Below are 24,867 nucleotides of genomic sequence, written 5' to 3'. Positions count from 1 at the left end.
GCCTAGGCTCAGTGTGATGGGCTCTGTGGACTCCCCATGGGAGACCTTAACATTTTCCCACGGCAGGCTTCTCACGACCCTCCTTGAGAATTCACAACACACAAAATAGTTCCATGCAAACCAAAATGCAAAATAATAAATTGTAGGTCCTGTAGGGGCAAAGGTGGGCCCCACCCCCACCCCGTGCACTTGCCTGAGAATTGGCACAAAGATGTTCAAGTCCTGGCGGTGTTTAGCAGGTGGGGCAGCAGAGAGGTCTGAAAGTTAGCAAAGCTCCCCTCCCCTACAGCAAAGGAAACACAGTGGCCTCTCCAGGTCCCAGAGTCTTGAAAGCACACCATGCTCTGCAGATCCACCTTGCTTGCCCTGTATCCCTTAGTCACGTTGGCAAGGAGTACTTGTAAACCAAGTCCCCTCTTAACTCTGTCTCCACAGTCCTGGGGCACATCATTTTGTCTGTCTAATTGCCACTATTATTACTTTTTTTTTTTTGCTTCTTCCTAGGCAAGCCACTTTTCCAGAATATTCCAACATCCTCATTCCACAGCTCTCCTCAAGTGGCAGATAAAGTCTCTAATATAAACCAGACTTTGGCTTGTTTGATCTGGGCTCTCGTGTAATCCAGGCTGACTTGGAACTCACTACATAGCTAATGCTAAGCTTGAAACCCTCATCTTCCCTCTGCTACCTCCCGATGCTGGCGCTACAGGCCTGACTTAGGCCAAGTTTTTGTATAGCTCCTTGACCAGAATCAGAGACCTTGTTCTCTTTAGCCACAGTACTCAGAAGCATCGACTGAGAGGGAATATTCACTGACCAAGTGAGGGGCAGGGCAACATCCTGGCCAGGCTGTCAGACCCTGCACTCTCCTTCATCTTCATGGACTACTTCTTTGGCACTTTTCTCAAAAAATATCTTGTGATTTCCCTGGAATAGAGAATAGTTTATTTTGAACACGGAACACTGCCAAGTTTTTTTTTTCTTTTTTAATGAGGTTCTTAGCTATGAATCTATTTCTTCTTTAACTACCTTCTGACCCAATTCATAAGATTATCCCTAGAAGCAGAGCTAACACCAAATGTGGTTCTTGCCTCATGAAGTTGAAAACGAATGGAATAAAATCTTAAAAGAAAAGCCCTGTTCGTTCTGAGATGAGGCAGCTGGCTTTGATTTGAGCTCCTCTTCATGACTGTCCAAATCAGAGTAGGAAGAAGGACGGACTTAATATCTTTCTAATAAAACAACATTTGACAAGCTCTTGGATATTTCTAAATTATAGGTTCATTTTATAAAGTTAGTTCATACTTGAGTTATTGGGTAATTATTAAATAATTAATAACTTGGAAGTTCATGTGTTCCCTGATTGATAATGATGGTAGCCAGAAATGAAGATAACCATAGCTGAAGAAGTATTTCAAAATCGTCTTGTCCCAGGATTGTATTAACCCAAAGTGACTGTCACCTTGCAAGCCCTACGGTGTCTTGGCTCTGACACTGGCTTCATTGGCTCAGCCATGTCTCCTCCACTACAAAAACAATGAAGCGTGCTGTCTCTAAAGACAGGGCATGTCTTTGCAAAGTAATTAATTGTATTTGTTCTTCCTGTGAGAGAGAAGGAGAGGAGAGAGAGAGGTAAAAGACAGTTGGAAATGAGAGAACCAGGCTCCTTGTTGAACCAGAATGTAGGGAATGACAGCTACTTACAAGGAACATGGGCAGTCTTGAAAGCTGAGACAAGAACAAGGTGACTTAGTTCTCTACTTTTTTGTCACGTGTGAGTGTGTTAAAAATAAAGCCCAGACAGCCATATGTGAAAGATAAGACATATGTCTATGTGCGGGGTCTACACATCACCCATATGTCTATGTGTGGGGTCCTCAGTAAGATTATCAGCACCAGGAACAATTATGTAATTTGCCTGGAATCAATGGGTAGTAAATGGTGGACTTGAACACAAGGCCCCACAGCCCCAGGTTATGCTTTTATCCAGGGGTTCTCAGAGTGTGTGTGGCTCTGGGGCAGCAGTAGCAATGTGTCCTGGAAAGTGGCTAGGGATCAGAATCAGAAACTGTAGGGTGGGGGCAGCAATCTCCTTTACTGTGCGAACGGACCACTCTTCCCTGTTGAAGTACAGCAGCTGTTCTACTTTGAGATTCTGGGAAATTGGTTCTCACTCCCTTCTGTGGAAGAAGTTTAGCTGCATGAGAATATAACCTATAGTTCTAAAAATCAAAACAGGGGCTGGCAAGATGACTCAGTGGAGAAAGGCGCTTGCCGCCAAGTCTTGGAACCTGCATCCCCAGTACCCACATGGTAGGAGAGAAGTAATTCAAGTTTTCCTGTGACTACAGCACATGACCCTCACATACATATACACATACATACATACACACATACATACATACACAGACACATACACACTCACATACATACGTATATACATGCACACACATACTAAACATATACAATAAAAATCAATTGGTGATGGCAAAAATTTAAAACAGCTATTGTTACTTGGGATTTTATTTATTTATTTAATTTCTTTATTGGATATTTATTTAGTGTGTGTCTCACCCTAAGGTGTTTCCTCATAGTCCACCGAGGGTTTCTGTTTGTAGGGTAGGCATGGTCCGTGCACTTGGCCCTAAGATTTCACATAAAGAACTTCTCATTGGCTCAGTAATGAGGGATTGCTAGACTGAGCTCCTGGAAGCCTGAGGCTAAGCCAGACCTACTTCTAGCTGAAGCTGTCTCCGCTCCTTTGAGAGGCAATAAGCCAGTGGGTCTCAACTTTCCTAATGCTGTGACCTTTAATACAATTCCTCATGTCGAGGTGACTCTCAACCATAAAATTATTCTGTTGCTACTTCATAACTGTAATCTTGCTATCGTTATGGACCATAATGTAAATATCTGATATGTGACCCCAAAGGAGTCATGTTCCATAGTTTGAGAACTGCTGCAATACACTCTTTCTTTGTCTCACTTTCTACCCTGAAAATAGACATTGAAGTTGCCAATCACACAGTCTCTTGTGTCCCCATCCATTGGTGGGGACAGAGTGTGGGCTTGCTGCTCTTTCCTTGTTTCCATCCTTACTTCTCCCCAGCTTCTGCCCACCTCCCTCTAGACACAGAAGCCAGATGCTCTGATCCCCTGAGAACTGTAAAAAGGACGATTCTGTGTGCTTCCCTACAGAGATTCGGTCATTAACATTCATATCATGGAAGAGCCCTGATATCAGACATAGTCATTTTAAAAGGTATTGTTGCTGTACTTGGAGTTTAGGGAAATTTGGTTCTATCAGGTATGCTGGGAAACAAAAGAATCCCATTGGTCTCCCTGGGAAGATATCTAAACCATAGGAATCCCATTGGTCACCCTGGGAAGATATCTAAGCCACAGGAATCCCATTGGTCTCCCTGGGAAGATATCTAAACCATAGGAATCCCATTGGTCACCCTGGGAAGATATCTAAACCACAGGAATCCCATTGGTTGCCCTGGGAAGATATCTAAGCCACAGGAATCCCATTGGTCTTCACACATCCTGCAAGAGAGAGAAAGTTAAGAAAGGTGTCAAGACCTCAGGTTGTCTGCTCACAGCATGTGTATGGAGGAAACTCAACCCGCCTGAGATGGAGTCTCACATCCTGACAGCATGCTGGTACCATGGCTGCTCAAATGCCCTGCTTGGGTGTTACTTTTTGTGAAGATAAAAAATAAATAAATAAATAGATCCCATGTCCAAATCAGCTTTGGCATTTAAGCCTGGACACAAAACCAACTATCCAAGATCAAGCTTTGCGTGGCACACTTTGCATACCATTTTACTGTTGTTCTGTTTTTTATTTCTTAACATTTCTTTCTTTGAAACTGGGTTTCATACTAATGAAAGACCCTAACCCTTCAGGCTTTCACCCCCCAAGCCCCAGGAGAATAAGGAACTAAAAAGAAAACTAGTTCCAAGGGCAACCCGACTCAGCCATTACTCAATCACCCCTGCAACAATGTAACAATGTAAAAAGATTTCTGTTAAGAGATGTGCTCAGCCGGGCGGTGGTGGCGCATGCCTTTAATCCCAGCACTCGGGAGGCAGAGCCGGGCGGATCTCTGTGAGTTCGAGGCCAGCCTGGGCTACCAAGTGAGTTTCAGGAAAGGCGCAAAGCTACACAGAGAAACCCTGTCTCGAAAAACCAAAAAAAAAAAAAAAAAAAGAGATGTGCTCAACTGTGACTGGGATAGTTGCAGGTGTTCCAGGAAGGACCACTGTGACCTTTGTGTAAACTCCACTCCTGCCCTGGTACCCCCCTTGAGGTTTCAGGAAGAATGTACATGCGGATGTGACTGTACCCACTCGGTGATCAGACCATGAACTTGTGAAACGAAATTGTATAAGAATTGTAATCTTATGGCTTTTGTGGGTTTTTCCTTTAAAAGTACCCATGTGATTGCAATAGGCGTGACTCTTGGTCTTTGGAGCAGAGGAGCCTGACTGTACAGCCGCATTAATAAACACCTCTTGCTGTTGCATCAACTGGACCGGAGTCTGGGTTCTTGGGGTGCCCACTCGAGACCCTAAACTTTGGGGTCTAACACTACAAACCAGACTGTACCCCAGACAGGACTTACATTCCCTCCATAGCCCAATCTGGCTTCAATTTCAAGGTGATCCTCCTGCCTCAGCCTCCCGAATTCTGAGATAACAGGCACGAACCACCAAACTCACCTCATTTTGTCTTTCATCACGGCAAGGTGTCCTGCTGAACTTATCCGGGTGAAATTTGCTTCCATGGTCTTAATAAAGCAGCCTCAGCAAATATGTTCTTCCCAGACGGGAGCTTGCTCAAAATATTCGTATTGAAGGATTCTAGATGCCTCGGAAGTTCCCATTTTCATCCTGAAATGTGATCAGAAACAACTGATTGAGTTCCAGATAGGGAACCAGGGAGGGAGGATACATACATGGGAGGCAGCTCCTGTAACAAAGCTTGGAGGATGGATGCTGCCTGAACATTCTCCATAGCCCCTTCCTCCTAATGTACCACCACCCTTAGGTGAAATTCTGTATGCTGAATGTGGTCCCACCTTCTCCTGGAAACTCATTTTCTCTTGATTCTCATCAGGCTTTTAGTGTCCTCAATTCTTGCCTCATGCTGTGTCCTTATCTAATCCTCCCTTGCCTCCCTTATCCCACACTCCTCCAAAGTCCGAAGTAACAAATTCAGAAGAGGATACCTGACTGTTTAGTGGTGGTCATGGTTGAGTAGGCGAGAATGGGGACCACCCTTGGGTTTTTTTTGTCTTTTGCCCGGTCAAGATATTGTTATGTCCCTTTAGTGTGAAGATAAAAAAAAATGCATTAGAGAGTGGAGAAATGACTAACTAAAATGACTTGCTGGGTAAGCTACTCCGAGCAGTAACAGCTTGAAAATGTTAAGCTGTTTAGCTAGGGCTACTGTCTGTGACCAGCCTGGGCTAGACAGTTAAAACTCTGTCTTGAAAAAAATTTAAAAAGGAATGAATGTTTCCTTTCCATTTAACACATTTCAACCTAGATACCTACAATCAGCATTTACTGTGGTTTCATTATGATAAGCAAGTTGTTTCTGATATCATATATAATAACTATAATATATAAATATAACATCCATATGTGTTACATACATGCATCTTGCCTATCTATAAATATACGTCATAATTTCCACTGTTTTAATGAGTTTAAATAGTCTTATGAATTTAAAAATGAATAATATTTACATTACTCTTTATGATGCTTTACATTTTTGTATTACACAGAAAGAACCTTGCCACGGGTCCACTGTACCCTCATCATAGCATGGCTGGGTAAAGTCACAGTTTGAGTGGGAGACAGCCTCTCATCTGGAGTCAGGTCCCTGTGACTGCAAACTCAGCTTCAGTATCTCCTACACACATTCTAATTTTGACTTATGAATTTTTAAATTTCCAAGATTAGAGGATTATAAGACTGAAATTTTTTCATGGCCTTGTTGTAATGAGAGCAAATATAAATTAGAAGGTGATTGGAAGTGAATCAGGAGCCCAAATTTATAGCTTCTAGGATGCTACTTAAATTAAAAATTTAATTATCATGTGAATACGAATGAAAGGTTTATTGCTCATTATTTAAAATATTTACATATTTATAAGAAACTTCATAGAAGGTACTTGAATGTTAATTTTTCTTGTGTCTATACTAACCTAATCACTCCATCATATTGTGTAACAGAGTTCATAAGTTTTAAAATGTATTAAAATCCATAGAGACATTAAGGAGAGAAATTATACCCCTGAGAGCATTGAATAGTCTTTTGAAAGATTGATAACAGCTGTTGTAGCTAGAATTGGCTAATTAATGTAGTACTTACAGTATTAAAAATTCAACAGTGTATTGATGGAGTATAGACAATATTTGATAAAGATAATAAATACGTTTTATTATATGGCAGAAGGTAAACATAGGGAAGGCCTGGCTTGCAAACATCCTTCTGTGCTCATACCCATGCCATTGCCCTTGCTGAGCCCCCACTGGGCTGCCTTTGCGTGTTACCTAGCATGCTAACATACACACACACCACACAGAGGGCATCAAGGTAGACTTTCACACCACACAGAACAAGCTCTGAAAACTGGTTCTGTTACTGATTATGGCTTTGGTCCTCATCCACTGCACGGTTGCCCAAGCCCCATGGTCTTCACCTTAGTAGCTGAGGTCTGAACTCACCATGATCCAGGGATCCCACTTCTGTGTGTATAGCCCGAGGAGATGAAACTACAGTCAAGAGACACACTCCACGTGACTCATTTTTTAGTTGCTTTAACACGATGCACAGTAACCACCACATGGAAACAACCTGTCAGCATCTATCAGCTGATGCATGGATAGTGAACATGTGGTACCTATACACTGGTGCATACCACAGAGCCACAAAAAAATAAAATAAATAAAATAAAATCTTGTCACTTGCAGTATCTTAGATGTTTCTGGAATCATTTCATTATATGAAGTAAGAGACGCTCCTCATGATCTCACTCATGTGGAGTCTAAAAGAGTTGGAGTTGATGTCATAAGAGTTGAGAATAGAGCAGTGGCGCTGGGCAGTGGTGGTGCACGCCTTTAATCCCAGCACTCGGGAGGCAGAAGCAGGCGGATCTCTGTGAGTTCGAGGCCAGCCTGGCCTACGGAGCGAGTTCCAGGACAGGCTCCAAAGCTACACAGAGAAACCCTGTCTGGGGGGGGTGGGGGGAGAGAGAGAGAGAGAGAGAGAGAGAGAGAGAGAGAGAGAACAGAGCAGTGGTTACCAGAGACTAGTGAGGGCGTGAGAACAGAGGGTGGGGAAGACTGACCAATAGGAACAAAGCTGCAGTTCAACAGGAGGAGGACATTCTGGTGTGCTCTTGCATGGCAGGGGCTCGACCTGCAGCAGTTATGCCTCTGTATTTCAAGCTAGAAGACAGGAGTCAGAATGTATTCAGCACAAAGAAATGCTGATTGCCTGAGGAGAGATTTAGCCTGATTTAAGCATTACACAGTTTATGCCTGTGTAAAAACAGCACCTGGTACTCTGTTAATATGTACACCTTTTATGTTTTCAAGCTGCCGATTAGATAAAAAAAAATTACAACAGGATACCTAATACTTAACGTTACACACAAGTGATGTGATTGTGTACCTGACACGTGTTCATTCTCAATGATTGACAGCTAATAACACCGCTGCCACCATAATCCTCATCACCCTCGTCAGCAATATAATCATCATCATTGTTGTCGTCATCCTGTTATGTGAAATTAAATGACTATAATGGCATCTGTGGGCATTTTCCCAATAGTTTCCAATGTTCACAATATCGCTCATTTCCTGAGATGAGAGGCATCATCTGTTGATACACATAGTTACACACACGAGAAGCTTGTGCAGCTCTTTGTGTGTTGTGCGCTGCTGAAATAGTTAAAACAGAGGAGGATCCAACTTAATATTCCTCATCTAGACCAGACGTTCCATTGGTACCTGGAGGCTTCCTTTTCAGTAACATTTAAATCTCTCACTGGAGACAAATAAGCCATCTAACAAAGCTTTGCCCTATAAACCAATAATGAGACAAGAGCAAATAGCAGCTCTGTCCAAGACACACAAGTCTTAGCTCCTTTGATCCACCCTCTGGGCAGCTTACTGCGATTTCTCTATCAAAAAGTTAATGGAAAATGCCACCTCCTGACAAGGGAATTGGTGTGTGGATGCCATCTTAAGGGTTTCATGGGATGAGTTTTAAGTGTCACCCAGTTTTCCTCCTTGCATAATGTATTTAAAAAGATGTTTGTGCAAAACTATGTGTCTGTTAAAAAAAATTCCTAATGGCTCTGTAGTGCCAACCCTCAGGAGGCTAAGGCAAGAGATGTGCGAGTCGGGGCCAGTCGGGGCTATAAAATGAGACCCTGTCTCAAAAATGAAAATGAACTAAGTTTATATGATCATTTATGGGATATTTTGGATGGTAAGGGTTTTCTCTTTGTTCCTGATGGAGTTGCTTGTACAGGAGAAAAGCATGAATTATGCCTGGTGTAGTGGCGGCCACTTGTAGTCCCCACTACTTGGGGAGGTGATGGCAGGAGCATCGTTGAACCCAGGAATTCAAGGCCAGCTTAAGCAGATAGCGAGACCCCCCCCCCCCCCCAACAAAACTATAAATCTAAATGTTCTGTTGTCTACCCTTTATCCTAGAGGAGCAAATGTTCATCCGTGCAGGTAGATGGCTATACGTTGTATTTAAAAGACAGCACTGGCTAGAGAACACCTTTTTTCTTTTCTTTTCTTTTCTTTTTGACCTCCGATCCCTTGCCAGGATAAGCTGCATGGCTAGGTGCAGCCACAGGATGCTCTGTTTGTGTCACTGACTATTCCTTTGTCATAGCTTGCTGAGCAGGTGGAACACGGGAGGTAACGCTCGGGGTCACCTTCCCTGTCTGCCAAGGGCTGCGTTTGTGTCACAGCTATGACTGTCCGCTCCTAAACCTCCATGCGCTGGGAATTCCAATCATTTTAAAAATCAGATTTAAACAAGCCTGCATTGAATCACAGGTGTTACTGACCTGCCAAAACCATGACTGTAGGAATTTAAGCTCAGCACTGACTGCCCACGGCGCTACAAAATCCTAGCGATTTTTCAGATGGAGTCCTTGGGCTATTTCCCTGGGGCTGATGGTCACATAGCCCTGTGTCCTTTCTGTCTTAGGATCCACAGAGTTAAGGCCCTGAGCCTGGAGTCCTGTCTCACTTCTTGCTGGCCTGGGAGCGTTTTTTTTTTTTTTTTTTTTTCCTCTCCTGAGCTGTCCTGGACACTGGTGCTGAGTCTTCTGCTTGCAAGACAGTAGAGCTCTCCCGGTTTCAGGCACGCACGGCATCTTACTCCTCTCTGCTTCTGGAGGCACTCCTCCGTCCCCTTCCACTCAGGAGCATTCAATGTCACTGCTTGACAGTTCGGGATTCTGGACAACAAAGTAAAGAAAGAGATGCGCCATGGCTGTGGGAAGCCTCAGGTTCCGGCCCTTGAATAAACCTCTCCTGGGGTCTCGATTTCTCCAAGATGAGTCCCGGAAGAAAACAAGTGCTTTGAAAGATCAAAACACAGGGAGCTGGTGGGTTCATGAGTGTGTGTGCAGAGAACACTTCCGCTGCAGAAAATAGCTACTGCTAATAATGACCCTGAACTGGAGATCTTGGGCACACAGCCACAAGGAGTGGGTTGGCTTTATCCTGAGGACCATCTGTAGCATTTGAGTTTATCTAACCTATGTGTGCAAGGCTTCCTGCATATGTAGAGAAGTTTTTTTTTTTTTACTCTGAAAAATAAAATAAAGTAATGTCTTTATATTAGTTTTTAAAAAACTGTAAGCCAGGCGGTGGTGGCACATGCCTTTAATCCCAGCACTTGGGAGACAGAGCCAGGTGGATCTCTGTGAGTTCGAGGCCAGCCTGGGCTACCAAGTGAGTTCCAGGAAAGACACAAAGCTACACAGAGAAACCCTGTCTCGAAAAACCAAATAATTAATAAATAAATAAATAGATAGATAGATAGATAGATAGATAGATAGATAAATAAACAAAAACAAAAACAAAAAAATCCTGTTGTAACTGTGGTGATGTAGGCCTGTAGTCCCAGCATTCTGGAAATAATCCCAGAAGAGGCATGAAGGACAGAAGTTCAAGGTAACCTTTAACTACAGCTATGTAGCAAGGCAACCTGGTCTAGAGACTGAGTCTCCATAAAAAGAGGCTTCTTGACTCATAGAAACATTTAATAAGTCAGTTTGTTTCAACAAATCATTTGAAGTTGTTTTTCTCAATTGAATTGTTTAAAAACTAAGATAATATTAGGTTACATTCAAATTTGGATTTGATTGTTGAAATTCTTCATGCAGGTAAAGTTGGTAGGCAGTCATTTAGCACATTGTCCTGGTTAGCCATTGTTGTCAACGTGACACAGCCTAGAGTCATCTAAGAAGAGAATCCTCATGTGAGGAATTGCCAGGATCAGTCTGGACTGTGGGCACGTCTGTGAGGGATGGTCTTGATTATGAGTTTGTGTAGGGGGTCCTATCCTGCTGTGGATAACACCATTCCTCTAACCAGGAGCCTGTGAATGAGTGAGAAGAGCCAAAAATCACTGTTCCTCTAGGTCCCTGCCTCAAGAACTGCCCTGACTTCCTTTAATGATGGATTGTGACCTGAAAATGGAAGCCAAATAAACCCTTTCCTCCCCAAGTTCCTTTGGTCAAAGTGTTTTATCACAGTGGTGGAAAGGGAACCGAAACATGTGTTAAGAAAAACCCTTGCACGTGGGCTTAAATGCTCCCATTCTTGGGGGCCTGAAAGAGAATCAACCTGTAGAATTTATTTGATCATCCAGCACAATTTAGTCATTACAAGGTCATTCCATCCCCTCTCACTCATCACCTCCGAAGAAGCTTCAGCCACACTCAGGCTGTGAAAAAGGCACATTTGGAAGGACTATTTTAAACCTCTCTTGATGGCACATGTTTGAAGAGATGCTGATTGTGTGTGGTGAATGTGGAACACAGACACGAAAATCATCTCCATGCTGAGCAGTGATAGTCCCTAGGACAAGGCTGCTGGAGGGCTCATGAGGTACCTCATAACTTCTGAGTTTCTCACTCTGACTGGGCCACTGGTTTCACACTCATCCTTTTCAAAATCCCCTCTTATTCAGTCTCCAGTTAGTGCCAGCAATGTGTAACTTTACTTACTGAGGAAAACATCATTTTCCTCAGGTTGCTTTCCTGGCCCTGGCTCTCTCAAGGGTTGGAGGAGTCTTCTAAAGGCACAGAGAATGTATCAAGGCAAGGTATTAGACTCCATTGAGGTCAACAGCCACCTGCTCCTGTATTCAGCATCAGTGAGGCACAAGTCAGTGTAGCATAGCTCTTAGTGGAGAGCATAGAAGAATTTGCTAAATAATATAACTTCATGAGGTAGCTTCGAATTCTGGGGTTTACTAGGATTCAACACAGGGACAAGGGGGAGAAAGTGAAAAAAAAAAGATGTAGAATATTTGGCAAAAGACTTGACTGCTGCCCTCCAGCAGGGACAGGGCAAAGCTTAATTGCTTTCTGGTTATCGGGTAAGAGATGGTATCAGGGCTCACTGGTAGCATACACAAGCCTTGGTTCCATCCCTATCATGGGATGAACAACAGCAACCAACAAGAAAGTGTTAAAAAGCCCATGTCAGCTCCTCCACCTGGTTCCTGGCTCTTACTTCAGAAGCAGACAGTGGTGATAACTGACCCTCAATAAACGAAAACGTCACCAGAGGTCAATTTAATTCAGAGACAACTTGAATATGAAAGTTGTCAGTTTAGGATTTATTTTGAAATAAATAAATCCAGCTAGAAATAAAATTTATAGACACCCCAACGTATTCCACATCTTCATACTTATCTCCAAAACTCAAGCCCCTAACATTTCATCCTAGGCCTAGGTGTGGCTGTTCGTCGTCCTCCTCCTCCTCCTTCTCCTCCTCCTCCTCCTCCTGCTCCTCCTCTTCCTCTCATGCTAGGGATCGAAGGCAGTGCCCCACATGTGTTAACGTGGATTGTACCACTGAGCTCCATCCCTGCCCCGCCACGCCTTCTCACTGGCCCCTTGCTCAGCTCCTTGCCCTCCTGCTTTTCTGTTAGTTTTCATTTCCTTTCACTCCAATATGTGGAAATACTAAACCAGGAAAAGTAAAACAGGCCTTCCTGTCCTTGTAGATTCCCTGGTTGCTGTCCACTGACAGGGTAGCATGGGCAGAACAACGGGTCTCAGGGAGAAAGCCACTCATTCACACCTTCCTCCCCTTGTCTCCAGACAAGATCAGCATTTTGGTCCAAGCCACTGCTCCATGGAAGCAGGAGCCTCTTCATCAGCTCGTCTCCCTCCCTTCCTCCCTCCCTCCAGGGACTCCACCTGGAGCAAACTCGTCGGGTGAAGACTTAGCATCAGCCATGGCGTCATCGAATATACAGAACTTCAGACACTGCTGAGGGAAAGGCTAGATCTGTAGCATTCTCCATAGCTAGATGACATGTGGCCATGGGGTCTATTCCCTCCTCATCTCCCAAGTGAAGTTCCAATGCCTTCAAAAGTGCTGTGGTGGCTATTCCTGGTCATCAAATGGATTACATCTGGAATTAATTAAAATCCCAATGGCTGAGCACACCTGTGAGAGATTTTTTTCTTAATTAAATCATTTGTAGTGAGAAGACCCACTTCTAATCTGGATCTCTGAGGTGGGAAGATCCACCTTTAATCTGGACCAAAGCCTATATAAATGACATGGAAAGAAGCTTGCTCTCTCTTTGCCTGTTTACACTTGCACTTGCTAGCAAGTCCATTTCTTCTCTTGCATTAGAGCCCATATATATATATATATATATATATATATATATATATATATATATATATATATATATAAGATTAGACATATATACACACATACATGCATAGATAGACATAGTAGATAGATGTATAGATAGACATAGAGAGATACATATATACATAGATAGACACATAGACAATAGATACAAGTACCTTCCAACTATAATCTGCAGAGAATATTAGCTACACTTACAATGCTGGACAGGCATAGTGCCTCTTCCTGAAGCAACAGGAACACCCACCACATAGTTGTTCTTCACTAAAACAATTCTAGCTTTTCATCTGCCCAAATCACTAGCTGTGCAGAAAGAAGGACCTGCAATTGCCAACTTGAACTTAACACAAGCGCTCTGCAGCTGCTCTCTTGAATGTCATTTTAAGCCAGGACTGATAACCTGACACTCAGGAGGACCATGAGTTGGAGGCTAGCCTGGGTTACTTAGTGAGATGTTATCTCAAAAAAATAAAAACACAAAGGAAACTCAAACAAACAAGCAAAGGAAATCAATTTAAAAGTTAACAAAAGTGAAACCCCTGTGAGAAAAAGAAAGCATCAAAAGTAGAAGCCGCAGGGTGGGAGAGGTGGTTCACTCTTGGGAACACCTGCTGGTCTTACTGAGGACCTGAGTTCAGCTCCCAACCTCTTGTAACTCCAGCTCCAGGGGATCCAATGCCTCTGGCCTCACTAGAGTGCACAATACCCACATGCAGACACACACACCTACATGTAATTAAAAATAATAAAAAATAAATTTTAAAAATAAAATGAAGCCAGGTTTTGTGGCTCAAATCTGTAAGCCCAGCATTGAGGGCTTAGGAAACTAAGGAGAGAGATTGTGACTTTAATCCTGACCTATAGGTGGGACTTCATTTCAAAAAGGAAGGAAGGAAAGAAGGAAAGAAAAGAAAGAACAAAGAAAGAAAGAAAGAAAGAAGGAAGGAAGGAAGGAAGGAAGGAAGGAAGGAAGGAAGGAAGGAAGGAAGGAAGGAAGGAAGAAACAAAGAAAGAGCCAGGCGGTGGTGGTGCATGCCTTTAATCCCAGCACTCAGGGGGCAGAGGCAGGCAGATTTCTATGAGTTCGAGACTAGCCTGATCTACAGAGCAAGTTCCAGGACATGCTCCAAAGCTACACAGAGAAACCCTGTCTTGAAGAAACCAAAACCAAACAACAACAACAACAAAAAGAAAACAACATAGTTCAGACTAACACTTAGAACACCTGTTAAAGCTAGCAACTGCAGATGTCACTTTGTACCAGTTTCATACAGGTACTGAGGAGGCAAACCTGGGCCAATGGAGCGTGTTCCTTACTTCATACAGAGAGAGACACAGACAAACACACACACACACACACACACACACACACACACACACACACACACACACACACAAGATTGTACAGTCTTTGTTCCTAGTTTTAAAATGTTGATGATCTGGTAAATGAAGACCACATGAGAATAGGAAGAAGCAAAGTGCTAGAGAGGCCCACAGAAATCCACAAAGATACCCCCACAACAGACTGCTGGCAATGGTCGAGATACAGCCCGAACTGACCTACTCTGGTGTTGGGATGGCCAAACACCCTAATTGTCATGCTAGAAACCTCATCCAACTACTGAGGGATCTGGATGCAGAGATCCATGACTAGGCCCCGGGTGGATCTCTGGGAGTCCAATTAGCGAGAATGAGGAGGGTTTATATGAGCGAGAATTGTTGAGACCAAGGTTGGATAAAGCACAGGGACAAATAGCCAAACGAATGGAAACACATGAACTATGAACCAATGGCTGAGGGGTCCCCAACTGGATCAGGCCCTCTGAATGGGTGAGACAGTTGATTGGCTTGATCTGTTTGGGAGGCATCCAGGCAGTGGAACCAGGTCCTATGCTCATTGCATGAGTTGGTTGTTTGAAACCTGGGGCCTATGCAAGGTTGCTTGGCTCGGCCTGGGAGGAGGGGACTGGACCTACCTGGACTGAGTCTATCAGGTTAATCTCAGTCCGAGGGGGGGAGGCTTTGCCCTGGAGGAGGTGGGAATGGGGGGTGGGCTGGGGGGAAGGTGAGGGGGGTGGGAGGGAGGAGAACAAGGGAATCCGTGGCTGATATGTAGAACTGAATTGTATTGCAAAATAAAAATAAATTTAAAAAAAGTTGATGATCAGAACAAGTTTACAGAATAAATATGCCCTATCAATAAAGGACATCTGTTTTAAATTTACTACCAAGGTAATAGAAGGCAAATAGTCTTTTTCTTACATCCGTTCCTTCTAGCTCCCTTGGCTTCCACAGTTCCCATCATGCATAGCTTATTCTAAAGCACAGTGAAAAGAGACATTAGATTTTGGCTGCATCTGTCCTCCCACCCTCCCCTCCCTGGTTTTTTTTTTTGGTGTGTGTGTGTGTGTGTGTGTGTGTGTGTGTGTGTGTGTAGGTGTAGGTGCTGGGGCCTTAGGCTGAATTCTCTTAGAGACAGAGCAGTCCTGGCAGGGATTTGCTCACAGGTGCATTTTAATGAGCTCTGCCTCCTTCTTTCTTTCCTTTCCTGGGACATAGCAGGGATGGTAATGGCTTGTAAATGAGTTCAAAGCGTCGACTAATTAGACAGGGCCCCTGGAGAGTAGCCAGCTGTTGGTTGTAAAAGGAAATAAAATAATAGGTCGCAGCAATAAATCAAATCATTTCAAAGCTGATTTCTAGGCACCTTTCCTGGCGGGGAATAATAAGTAAACACAGAGGGAGCAACCAAGACCTTCAGTAAAAGACCAGGAAGACTGGTCACTATTTGGGGGATCATCCCCTGGAATTCGTTACCAAACTAAAACTTGATCTCCTCATTCTGAGCGCTGTCTCCACTTACATTTTTACTCTAAATTCATGAACTGATATTCATTAAAAGTAAAAATGAAGTTGGTTTTCCTGGCATCCCAGGGAATTTTTACTTTCCCTCTCTTCAACTCTCTCTAATACTTTCTTCCTGTCTTCCCCTTGTCTCTCCTCCTCTATGACCAAAACAATCAGGCATTACCATATTTGGCTTTGACCCAATTCTCTTGAAAATCTCTTTCATTGCCAAGACCTCAGACATTAAGGAAATAAAGCTGTGTAAAATAAAGAAAAGGGGATCAGTGCTCATCAATGATCAATGATCCAAAGGTTCATCCATCTAAGGAGAGCTTCATAACCATGCCAGAGAGCCCACGATAAAGCTGTCAAGTCTGATCTTTCCCTCAGATGCATAAGTTAAAATACAAATTATTGTGAGGAATTCCAATAAGGTTGAAATAAAGTTATCAAAATATGTTTCAGAAACAAACTTCTGATGTAGAAAGGTGGTCTTGCAGTAAATACTCCTGAAATGACAAGGTGGGACATTCCCACAGTTCCAAAGCAATGACGTCATCTTGAGAGCTCTTGACAATGGCTGTCACAGTTTTTTACTTTTTTTTACTTTTAATTTTTTTCTTTTTTTCTCTCTCTTATTTTTGAATATAGGAGTCTCACTGTATATCACACACTGACTTTGATCTCCCAATCCTCTTGCTTCCTAAGTACTTGAATTGTAGGCATGTACTATCATGCTCAGCCATTTTTTTAATTTAAAAATCTTTATTCATTTATATGACAGCCATTGTCAAGAGCATTTCTGTGTTACGTGTTGTGATTTGATTGTCCTTCCCTATTAGGAAATCAACAAACATTAGCAAGTTTGTAGGTAGGAGTGGAGTGATTGCACTACAACATTGAGAATGTCTTGGGCCACATACCCAAACCTCAGTCTAGTTCTGATATTATAGCTTCATCTGCTGTACAAAACCATTTTGTTAGCAACGTTTTTTTTATTATTTCTGAATATAGATAAATGGAGTCTCAAAAAGAATACCAGTTAATAATTTTACTAAGAAATGCTGAATTAGGTGTTGAAAACTAAAAATTATCATTTCATAATTATTTATGGAATTCTGATTGTGTGGTAAAGGGGTGTGTGTGTGTGTGTGTGTGTGTGTGTGTGTGTGTGTGTGTGTGGTGTGATACTAAAATCAACCCATAGCCTCATGCACAGTAAGTACATGATTCACCACTGAGCTCCATTCTGGCCCCCCACTGTGCACCTACCTGGCTCTGAGCATTCAACTGTGAATAAACCAGATCATTGTTCTGGAAACATTTAACACATGATTTCATGAGTTTGAGGATTTCTCCATTTATAGAAGAATATACATTTAGTAAACTGGAAACAAATTATTCATCCTTTCATTAAGATCCTATGTGTCTCTAATAATAACTGATGGAAAAGGGGCTGTGAATTTGAAGGAGAGTGGGGAGGGGTGTATGAGAGGGCTTGGAGGGAGGAAGGGAAAGGGAGAAATGTAGTTAAAATGCAATCTCAAAAATAAACAACAACAACAACAAAGAATCTATGTGTCACCTAAATCAGTAGTGGAAAAAGTACTTTGAAGGACAACGCCAAAGATGGATGCCCACCGTAGACATGTTTCCATTATACTAAAAATATGGAAGCAGAAAGATTGCCAGGATGCTGTTGATTGGCATTTGTCTAAGCTGTGACTATTACCATCATTTACATATTCTCTATCTCTGACTTCACTGAAGCTCTGAACCAGGAAGTTTATCACTTTCTTCTCAGTGCTGCTTTTCTCCTTGAGCTGGGAGGCACCAATAGAAGTGTTAAGCCGCAATAACTACATTTATTGAATTCCAATATATATCCAACATTGTATAAGACACTGCAGATATGAAAATTTTAATTCATCTCTCAAACAGCTTCCGGGAAAAGTATCTTATAGAAAAATTAGATTGTTCCAGGGGAAACATTAGGAATATGTTTCTGAAGAAAATACTTTTATAGGAAGCACTGGCATATTTTCATTTTCAAGACTAATTTAAAACAATATTAGTGGCATGTACTAGATTTTTCTGAAATATGAGTGAGTGCTAAAGAAAAACATCAATTTTCAAAACCCCTTGGGTCAGAGTAGGGAATATGTAAGAGGCCTTTGATAGACAAACAGAAATTGTTAGGAAAAATATAATTGGAAAACAAAGAGCACTTTCCATGTTTCTCTCTATGCATGTGTGAAGAAAGATCAATGACTTCAAATCTGACTAGCTTTTATTTGTTTGTTTTTCAACATCTTTTCTAAGAATCGCCCTTGTGGAAAACATTCCTGAAGGCCTTAACTACTCTGAAGATGCCCCATTTCACTTACCGCTTTTCCAAGGCTGGATGAACTTACTCAACATGGCCAAAAAATCAGTTGACATAGTGTCTTCCCATTGGGACCTTAACCACACCCACCCGTCAGCATGTCAGGTAAGGCACATCCTCTACAACTTGGATGGTTTTATGTGCATGTTACACTCCTTACTGTCTTTACCCTCAACAGGACCAGACCAGCTCAGTTTTCCAAATCCACCTTCCCCCAGAGCTCATGGACAGTTACGTGCTTATGCATTTAGGTAGCTGTTCCATTGTTACTCATGTGTTATTCAGCTACTACAAGCAACCCAGTTTTTTTCAGAGCAAAACCATCTTTCATCTTTGTCTACAAGAGGCTCTCTGTACAGAGCTGCTAAGAAGCATGACTACAAGGATGCCACCCACATCATAGCACCTTTCAACAGCATGGCCTAGAATTCTGCTCCATGTAGTATGTATGCTTACACATCTGTATGTCTGCTGCGACATGTATTTGGTCAAATTGTGTCATGTTATACAATTCACCTTCATGACCTCCGAGCTAACTTCTTAAATAATCAAGTCAAACTTCCCAAGACAGTGTATATTTTTGACTCTGTCATTTTGGGGTAGATAAGAAAAAGATAATTTCTGAATTAATCGTCTGAAGTAAAAATGAAAAAGATCTTTATAATTTTTAATATCTTTTTATTTATGTTGGTAAAAATCGTGGTGGTTTTCATTGAGCTCCTATCCATGTGTATGACCATTGACCTATATTTAAATGTCCTTTACGGGTCATGGGTCAAATTAGTTTTGTTGCTTAACATACAAATCATGTTGGCAGAACTTATCATCACTATTTACTGCTGTCCTAAAGTCTGTTATTCATCCAATTATACCGCTTGAACTATTTTTAAGTAATGGTTATCAGAAAATAAGTAAAAGCAAACAAAAATCACAATGGTCATACTGAAGTCTTTGAGTAAATTTATTAAGTTATACTGTGTTCAGTGTGTTCCTACTTCTATCATTTAAGCATGTGTTTCAGGGTTTATTATTGTATAATCTATCACCCACAATTTAGTGACTGGGAAGACAAAGATCACTTACTTATTTGTGGTTTGGGGTAGGGTTTGACAGCCAGTAATTGGGGGATGAAATGTGTGGAGTGTCCGGGTCTCTCACTGGGTCTCTCTTAGAATTCTGTGAATGGACCCGAGTTAGATCCATAAAAGAAAAAGAACAGAAGCTCAGAGGCTTGTTAACCTGGGGCCTACCATTCCAGATTGCTACATCCATCATATTTATTGGTTTAAGCAAGCCATACACATATGATGAGAAGAGACACATCCAGGAACTGAGAGGACCAGTTGGTTGCCATCTTTGGAAATGATACACCATGGGCCTCTTTCTGATCACAGCAATTCATTCCCTTCCACATGCAAAATACAAACCACTGCATTCCTTGAAATGCAATTGAATCCCTGTCGTGAAAGGATCACTGCTCTGGACATGCGTGCATGATTCTCTTGCTTTGGAAACATGGGCTTAAAAGACTGTTCATATGCCCTAATAACACTCCAAACACACAGTGTCAAGGCAGGGATGAGATGATCATGGGCACTTATACTCTAAAGGAAAGGAAAGGAGAGCACATCAGCCATTAGTCTCTGGTGAGGTGAGATTGAGCAAAGCACATACCTTGAGTTTTACAACTTTAGAAGCAGGAGTGTGTTCTAGGATCTTGTTGTGGTGATTTTGTTTATTCATTTGTATCTTGTTTGTTTGTTTTCAGACAGGGTCTTTCTAGGCAGCCTTGACTGTCCTGGAACTTGCTCTATAGATCTAACTGGCCTTGAGTTCACTAAGGTCCCACCTCTGCTTACCAAGTGCTGGAATTTAAGTCATGTGCCACTATGCCCAGCTAGGATCTAGTTCTTTACAAGTTGTTTTCCAGCCTGTTCATCTCATAAGCTATGTCTGTCTGTGTATTTTCCTTTGTGCTGGGAATGGAACCCAGGGCCTTGGGCATGCCAGGAAAGTGTTCAACTACTGTAGAGCTACATCCTCAGCCCATATTCTTCTCCCATAAGAAGTTTCATCTTCTTTTCACATAAAACCATCAAGTTCATGTATGTTCTTTGTTACGATGATGGATTTTGTTTACTTTGGTTTTGGGGGACAGAGTCTCATGTAGCTTAGGCTGCCCTCAAACCTGCTGTGTAGCCAAGCTGATCCTGAATGTTTGGTCCTCTTGCCTTCACCCTTCAAGGGATGGAATTGCTGACATAAGCCACCACATCTATTCAGTGCTGGGGATTGAACCCGGGGCCTCATGCTTGCTAGGCAAGCCCTCCACCAACTGAACCACATCTTCTGTCCCCTTTTCTCTCTTTTAAAGAAGCTACCTTTTATTTAATGGAGAATAGTCACACGTGGCAGTTATTTCTAAACTAACAGAGCCTGCAAAGTGCTTGAGGGGACCATAAACAGCAGCGAGATGAATAGGAAGTATAACCCAAAGCACCTATCTATTTATTACAATGCAGCTGAAAGCAAAATACACGGAGAAAGTGTAGACAGTGGCAGGCAACCAGCTCAGCAGCAGACAGACACAAATAAGCATGGTCTCTGGGATCTGTGTCTCCTCTAGATGAGAGGTGAGCTCGTAAGAATGAATGGCAGCTGTTATCAGCAGGAGTGATGAATGTGGGCTTTGCAAAAATACTGCATGGAGATGGGGATTGATTAAAAATGTATTATGTATCTGTCTCCAAATGGCTGCTGTATGCATGTGTGTGTGTGTGTGTGTGTGTGTGTGTGTGTGTGTGTGTGTGTAAGGGTGCATGTGTGTATGTGTGCTTGTCTGTGGAAGGCCAGAGGTCAACCTCAGGCATCATTCCTTAAATACTATATACCCTGTTTATGAAGACAGGGTCTCTGAATAGGTCACCTCAGTGATGATGAGGCAGGACTGCTGGGCCAACAGGCCCCAGGCATCTGCCATTCTCAGCTTCCCCAGCCCTGGAATTACAGTGGTGTTCTACCATGCCCAGATTTTCATGTGAGTCCTGGGGATTGAGCACAGGTAACCATGTTTACACCAAAAGCACCCACAGAGCTGTCCCCAAGCTTCAGCAATGCTCTTTTGAATCCCACCCGAAAACCCCCATTCTGTCCTCCCTACACCTCACTGGGGCCGTCAACCTTTGTGTCTGTTTCCTCCTGTGGTTTGCCCAGTTGACAGTTAGTGGAACCTGAAGGGTCATGGTGACCACACCTACAATTAATGAAAATGCTTGGTCGGGAAAAGAGAGTTTACTTCTTTCTGCCAGGATGATGACTTTAGCCAACACGATATTAAAATTTACAGGACATTTTGATTGCTAATTTATGAAATTAAGTGACAGGATTTTATGAAATCAAGACTTTTTGGGAAAAGCCAGGTAATGTGGCTGCTGGAGACTGATCAGTACATCTACCTAACTCATGTGGTGAGAGTATCAGTTCTTTCTGACTTCACTGTGAGGCACCAAATGAAATAATTAATGAGCTGAAACAATGGAATGTTGAAGAGATGCATTTATGTGAAATCAATTAGATGCTGGCCTCCCAGAGTGCTCCCAATTGGCGTGATTGCCAACTGATGATACATTGAAATTGTTTGATTTTGGAAAATTTGGATTGTTTTTAAATTACACAGGATTTGGTGGAGTTAATGAGGAATAAGGGAGCGCAATGATCCAGAAGGTCATTTGCAAAGTACAGCTCGGTCCTGTCTCCACACATTAAATGGTTAGCAGCTCTCAGAAAACCTGTAGGATTTGCCTACTTATCAGCTGTGTGGCTTTGACTGGGATCCAGGACTGTTCTGTGCCTCCATTTCCTCAGCATCAAAGCCAGGGTGGTAGCAGATACTATAGATTGAGTTAGAACCTATGCGTGCGCTTATTACTATCCTAAATGTCATCGTTTTACATTCACCCATCTGTGCATACACCACAACTCTTATTCCAGTCAGTTTAATACTGTTAACCAGTAATGAGTTCAAGGCTTCCCTCTGGCAGAAACTGGGTGATTATCCGTAAAAAGCATCAGTGAGACCTTAGGGAGAGGAGGATTAGATAAACCATCATGATGTGGGAAATTCTGACCTTCATTTTATGTATTTGTTACAGATTTTTATGCATGTGCACACACACATAGAGAGAGAGGGGCAGGGAGGAGAGAGACAGAGAGACAGAGACAGAGACAGAGAGAGCACAGACATGGTCTTTCACTCGTCCCTATGTTAGGCTTTGATGAACTCATTCTTTGAAGAACATCTTCCCAATCTCTGATGTTCAGAAAGTCAGGGTCCATCTCAGTTTTGGTAAAGATCTGAAACATATACCCCAATCAACACCCCCAAAAGCCCGTTCTTAAGAATTTTTTATATATATAAAAATTTTTATTTAATATTTTTATTTTAAATTAACTTAATTTCACATGTCAGCCATGGATTCCCCTGTCCTCCCTCCTCCCACCCCCCAGCACTCCCCCCCAATCCACCCCCATTCCTACTTCCTCCAAGGCAAGGTCTCCCCTGGGGGAGTCCGCCCAGCCTGGTAGACTCAGCCGAGGCAGGTCCAGTCTCTTCCTCCCTACACCAAGGCTGAGCAAAGTGTCTCAGCATAGGCCCTAGGTTCCAAAAAGCCAGCTCATGCACTAAGGACAGGTCCCAGTCCCACTGCCTGGGAGCCTCCTAAACAGTTCAAGCTAATCAAATGTCCCACTTATCCAGAGGGCCTGATCCAGTTGGGGGCTCCTCAGCCATTGGTTCACAGTTCATGCGTTTCCACTAGTTTGGCTATTTGTCCCTGTGCTTTTTCCAATCATGGTCTCAGTATCTCTCGCTCATACAATCCCTCCTCTCTCTTGCCCATTGAACTCTTGGATCTCCACCTGGGACCTGGCCGTGGATCTCTGCATCCGCTTCCATCAGACACTGGATGAGAGTTCTATCATGACAGTTAGGGTGTTCGGCCATCTGATCACCAAAGCAGTTCAGCTCAGGCACTCTCTCGACCATTGCCAATAGTCTACAGTGGATTTCTGGGGACCTCTCTAGCACTCTGCTTCATCCTGTTCCCCTGAGCTGGAGAGATGGCTCAACCATTAAAGGCTAGGCTCACAAGCAAAAATATGAGTTCTTCAGAATTCTCTAAGCTTCATTTTACCTTTCTGTGGATTCACCAGTCATTATCTGGAAAGTTTTTTTTTTCTTTTAGGGGGTGGAGATGATAAGGTTTATTTCAATTTATGGTTCTATTTCATAGTCCATTATTGAAGAAAGCTGGGTCATGAGCTCAAGGCAGGAACTGGGAGGCATGGAGGAATGCTGTTTATTGGCTTGATCCCTATGGCTTGCACAGCCTGCTTCAGTATACAACCCAGGAATACATGCCCAGGGGTGGTATCTCTTACAGTGAGCTGGATCCTGCTACATCAATCACCAGTCAAGAAGAAAAGATGCCCCATTGATTTGTCCATAGGCTGATCTGGTGGGGATATTTTCTTAGTGAAGTTTTCCTCAGTTAAGATAGCTTATGTTAAGTTGACATAAAATTAACCATCGCATAAAGTTTTTATCCTGTAATATTTTTGGCACATTGATCTTGGAAAAGTGCGATTTTATTAGAAAACAATCTCCAATCTCAGTCTATACTTGCTGAGATTAAAATCAAAACAAGCCAGGCTTGGTGGCACACGCCTAGAATCTCAATGAACAGGAGGAGGGAGGACTTGAGGCCGGCCCATGCTACACGGCACAGGTAGGATGTACCCTGCTGTCCTGACTCATGAGGATATGCCCGGGATGGCCTCCTACCTCCAGGGCCCACGTGGTAGCTCACCCATTCCTTCCTTGCAGTAGGAATGTTCCAGCTGACTCTTGCTGTGGCTCAGTCAGTGACCAAGAGCCTTTGCTTCCTCTAACTGGTAAAGCTTCTCCTTGGTAAGCTTGTTTCACAACCATCCTATGATGTATTCATAAGTGATACTGACATGTTGTGTTGTAATTGCTTTTCCTATTAGCCCATAATGGCTAGCAACTAGTGGCATCAGCTGTGGATCTGTGAACTCCAGTTCCCCTTGTTCCCGGTTTCCATCTCCTCAATTCTCCATCATTAGTGACTCTCCAAGCCCTTCTCCCTTTCATGTCTGTCCCCATTGACCTTGGTTGGTCTCCATTCCTCCTTCAAGTCTTGCGGGGTCTCTTCAGCCCCTAGTATACATAGTCAGGATCCACTTCATAATAAATAACTCTTTCTGGAACCCAGAAGAATTCTACTTTTTAGAAGTATTAGAGGTTATAGATTTATTATCTCTTCTGTTTAAGACATTTTTGACTGGCACATATTTATACATATTTATGAGGCACAGTATGATGTATGGATTAATATATGTGAAGTAATGATCAGTGCAGAGCAATTAGCATATCCATTTCTTCTGTCATTTCTTGGTGGCAAATACATCCAAATTCTTGTAGCTATATTGAGGTAATTAAAGCATTAGTGCTAATTATATTCACCCATGAGACACAGAACTTGTTTCTCTTGCCAAACAATGGAATTATACCTATTGGTCTTGTTGGTCCCCTTGCCCCCTACTCCACCAACACTATTCCAAAGATAAAAAGGTAGATTATTAAAATAGTGTATAATATA

At 42.6% G+C, this 24,867-nt stretch overlaps 1 protein-coding gene across 6 annotated transcripts in view; it reads left to right on the top strand.

Moving 5' to 3' along the window:
• Window positions 1–24,867, top strand: part of Pld5 (phospholipase D family member 5) — a 316,954-nt gene that overhangs the window by 158,463 nt on the left and 133,624 nt on the right. For all 6 annotated transcript variants that reach the window (XM_052737721.1, XM_052737725.1, XM_052737727.1 and 3 more), the window contains exon 3: window positions 18,124–18,292. In XM_052737721.1, the coding sequence (XP_052593681.1) occupies window positions 18,124–18,292 (169 nt within the window). The remainder of the gene's footprint in view (window positions 1–18,123; window positions 18,293–24,867) is intronic.

This window comes from Peromyscus californicus, unplaced genomic scaffold, assembly GCF_007827085.1.
Source record: "Peromyscus californicus insignis strain IS unplaced genomic scaffold, ASM782708v3 Scaffold_14__1_contigs__length_90479793_seg_2, whole genome shotgun sequence".
Lineage (NCBI taxonomy): Eukaryota > Metazoa > Chordata > Mammalia > Rodentia > Cricetidae > Peromyscus > Peromyscus californicus.
The sequence above is the reverse complement of the archived record's forward strand: the minus strand, read 5'-3'. Positions and strand labels throughout refer to the sequence as shown.